The sequence below is a fragment of the Thermobia domestica genome, chromosome 4 (assembly GCF_964235325.1).
Source record: "Thermobia domestica chromosome 4, izTheDome1.hap1.1, whole genome shotgun sequence".
NCBI classification, from domain to species: Eukaryota; Metazoa; Arthropoda; class Insecta; order Zygentoma; family Lepismatidae; genus Thermobia; species Thermobia domestica.
In genome coordinates, this window is record NC_137457.1 from 99636542 (window position 1) to 99640731 (window position 4190).

At 32.6% G+C, this 4190-nt stretch overlaps 1 protein-coding gene across 1 annotated transcript; it reads left to right on the forward strand.

Annotated features, from left to right (window-relative positions):
• The first annotated feature begins 1330 nt into the window (after nt 1–1330).
• Nucleotides 1331–3922, forward strand: LOC145683340 (uncharacterized protein F54H12.2-like). The gene is made up of 2 exons (XM_081754683.1): nt 1331–3027; nt 3697–3922. Exon 1 carries the CDS (start codon nt 1715–1717, stop codon nt 3023–3025), a length of 1311 nt encoding a protein of 436 aa, XP_081610809.1. The 5' UTR covers nt 1331–1714; the 3' UTR covers nt 3026–3027; nt 3697–3922.
• The last annotated feature ends 268 nt before the right edge of the window (nt 3923–4190 follow it).

Sequence of the window (4190 nt, forward strand, 5' to 3'; positions counted from 1 at the left end):
AAAGATGTCACCTGCAAATGTTTCTCAAAATAACCTATTACAAGTATGGCATAATCAATATGATAATAAAATAAAGAAGAAGAAGAAAAAGAATCCAAATTTCTCAAATCATCTTAAGATTGGTGATACAGTACGAATTAGTAAAACTAAACGTACATTTGATAAAGGATATATGCAAAATTGGACTTGGGAAATATTTAAAGTGAAGAAGATAATACCAAGAGATCCACCTGTTTATGAAATTGAAGATTTAAACAAGGAACCACTGGATGGATTATTTTACAGAGAGGAATTACAACCTGTGACGTTATCAAAGACATTTTACATAGATAAAATCATACGTACAAGAAGAAAAGGCAGCAGAAAAGAATATCTTGTTCATTGGAAAGGATATCCTTCTTCTTTCGATTCCTGGATACCTGCATCATCCGTAAAGAAGATCGAGAAGTACAATGGAACCTGATGGAGATTTTTACGTTACGCTTCCCAGTAATAGTTCTATGGAATATTTTCCTGACAACACCTTAACATCATACACTACGAAACTTCATCAAAGAATGGAATTCCATGAAAAGTGGGAAGTGGCTATTGTTGAAATTCATTATCCTCATTCAATAGTAAATATTAATGACGAAAATAATAAAATTTTTTACAAACCTGCAAAAAGTGATGAATGGAAATTTATAACTATTCCTGTACGTTATTACACTGACATATCAGAACTGATAAAGATAATAAATACGTACAACAGATTCACAAATTTACATATTTCTTATACTCGTGAGAGTAATACCTGTTTTATACGACGTCTTCATAAAGACATAGATGTAGACGTTGCATTATCACCAAGTGTTAGTGCGATGTTGGGGTTTGATCCAAGCGTTGATTTAAAGGATATGCAACAAGGCCAAAGCATTCCAAATTTACGTTTAGGACTTCCATCTACAATGTATGTGTATTGTGATATAATTCAATCTGTATTTGTTGGAGATACAGTAGCACCATTATTACGTATCATAAATATGAATCCTGTGAATCATACATTTGGAAGTAGTGTTATAGAAATTTTTAATCCTCCACATTATGTGCCTATAGAGAAGATGCATTTTGAACACATCAAAATAGATATAAGAGATAGTACAGGCTCTCCACTGGCATTCACTTTCGGAACTGTATGCGTTAAACTACATTTTCGACCAGTGCGTCAACATCGACAAATATGAATAATCCATATTTACAATATTATCAAAAACAAGCTCTTTCTGGAACTGGAAACGTTTATGTTGGCTCCCCTTATCAAGTTGGACATGGTATTGGAAGTTTCCTTGGAGGATTATTTCGTTCTGTCATGCCACTAGTAAAACAAGGAGCTAAAACAGTAGGAAAGGAATTATTAAAATCTGGAGCAAACGTTATTACTGATGTCATCATCGACAATCAACCTATTAACGAATCCTTTCATCAACGAATGGGTGAAGCGAGATCCGTCTTGCAAGACAAAGCAAAAAATAAACTGAAATCTATGCTAGGATCTGGATATCAACGAAGGAAAAGAAGAATTACACATCATTCCATCTTTAACCCTTCACCATTACACATCATCAAGCGCAAGAAGAAGAAGGGCAAGAGGAAACGTACACAGAAAACAAAGAAAAATCAGTCTTATAAGAAGAGGAAGTTATCACACGATATCTTTGATTAAATCATCACCATTATGGCTTTCTTACATCATCAATCCTGCGAGTGTGTAAAAAGTGAACTAGATATTTTTTCTACAAAACCAACGCAAACCAGTATATTGGATAATCATGTCGTTACATACAAACCAATCAGTTCACTAGCTGATAATGCTCCTATAGAGTTTGTCATCCCAGGAACAAGTGATGAATACATAGATCTACCACATACTCTTCTTTACATCGAAGCTCAAATCGTTAAGCCTGATGGATCAGCATTTGGTGAAAGTGATAAAGCTGTGGCTCCTATTAATGACTTTTTAAATTCTATGTTCAGTGAAGTGGAAGTGTATTTAAATAACAAACTGATTTCATTTCCATCTCATAATCATCCATATCGATCATACATTGAAAAACTGTTAAATTATGATGATTCTGCTAAAAATACTCATCTTCAATGTGCATTCTGGTTTCAAGATACTGCTGGACATATGGATGCAACATCTAGTGGTAATAAAGGATTTCAACAACGTTATGAATTAACAAAAAAAAGTGCAAAATTCGACATGCTTGGACATCTTCATTGTGATATTTTTAATCAAGATAAATTTTTAATCCAAGGAGTAGAATTACGTCTCAAGTTAATTCCTGCAAAGCCAAACTTTTGTCTCATCGCTAGTGATGCGTCTGTTGAGGCTAAAGTGAACATTTTAGACGCTGCTTTACATATTAAAAAGATTAATGTTAGTCCTACAATAAAACTAGCACATAACAAGCTTCTACAATCAACAACAGCCAAATATCCTCTCACAAGAGTGCAAATGAAGTCGTTCGTCATTCCAAAGGATCTTCAATCAAAAACAATTGATAATTTATTTATGGGAGTATTACCAACTCGTGTGATTGTGGCGTTCACACAAAATGATGCCTATACAGGAACAATAACTTCAAATCCATTTCATTTCAAACATTTTGACATCAATTTCTTCTCTCTATACATTGATGGAAAACCTGTACCTTCAAAACCATTACAACCAATTTTCGAAAACAACCTCTATGTTTCCTCATATCATACCTTATTCTGTGGATCAGGCATTCACTTTTCCAATCATGGCAACAATATTCCTCGCCTTGACTTTCCTCAAGGATACACTATCTTTGTTTTCGACATTACTCAAGATGGAGAAGCCAGCGCTGTGCAGCATTGGAATCTTATACGTCATGGGTGTGTTCGTCTGGAAGTTCATTTTACGAAGCCTCTACCAGCACCTATCTCCTGCATTGTGTATGGAGAATTCCAATCTCTCTTAGAAGTGGATCATCAGAGGAACATCATCATGGATTTTTAAAGGTACGTTATTTAAATATCATATCATATATGTACATGTCTGCATTTTTATACATGATGTCCTCTACACTAGATTTATTGAATGCTTTGCAAACAAATTCTTTATTTCACAATCATTTCGTTGGCGTATATGCAGCCAATGAATTACCAGCACATGTTCCACTACCTGCAGCTATCATCATAAATACAGATCCCTCGAACAAACTTGGTACACACTGGATTTCCGTATATATTCATACTGATGGCCGTGCCCACTACTTCGATACATTTGGATTTCCTCCATATGTAATGCATCATATTCAATTTCTACGTAGAAATTCCACTTCTTATACATTTAATAATAAACAAATTCAAAGTGTAAAATCATCCCTATGTGGGCATTATTCATATCTTTTCCTATGCTTCAAAGCTAAAGGAAAGTCCTTAAATGAATTTCATTACACTTTCTCATCAACTCCAGAAAAAAATGATCGTCGTTTGCTGTATTTACTTTTACAGGTAACCATGTCTTCATTCTTCTTCTTCGTTTGTTTTGATTACTTTCTTTTCATATTATTGCAGGTAGCCTTTTCTTCTTCTTCTTTATTATAATGTGTTTGTATGTATTATTATTTGTTCATGATTATAGATAAAATAAATTTTAAGTTTGTTTTTCAATTTTTTTCATTTCAGAGAGTAAAAGATCGTCATCGTGTGTATGGACATCATCTTCAATGTACACATTGACTTCTATCTACGTTTCATCACCAACATCAACAGCAGTAGTATCATCAGTGAACAGTATATGGCAGTTGTGAAGTTATCAACACGTGAACAATGGAAACAAAATCTAACGTTCTTTTTAAAATGTACTATACTTACCGTCGTTTTAATTGTGTAAATATTTTCATCAACAATAAACACTTTGTATTATTTTTTCTCTTTGAAAACAAATGTTTTATTTCTTATTTTCTCCGTTTCCTAATAAATAAATATGTTTTATGATCAGCTATGTAATTAAATACACATATCATAAAACATATTTTTAAGTCATTGAATTAAAGAATTTAAAAAAAAAAAGATTCTAAAACTGATTTTTAATTCAATGATGTAATCATATAACTACATAATAATAATAATAATGAATTCAAATACTTAATCAGTTATTCTTTCGTAAATTAAATCAA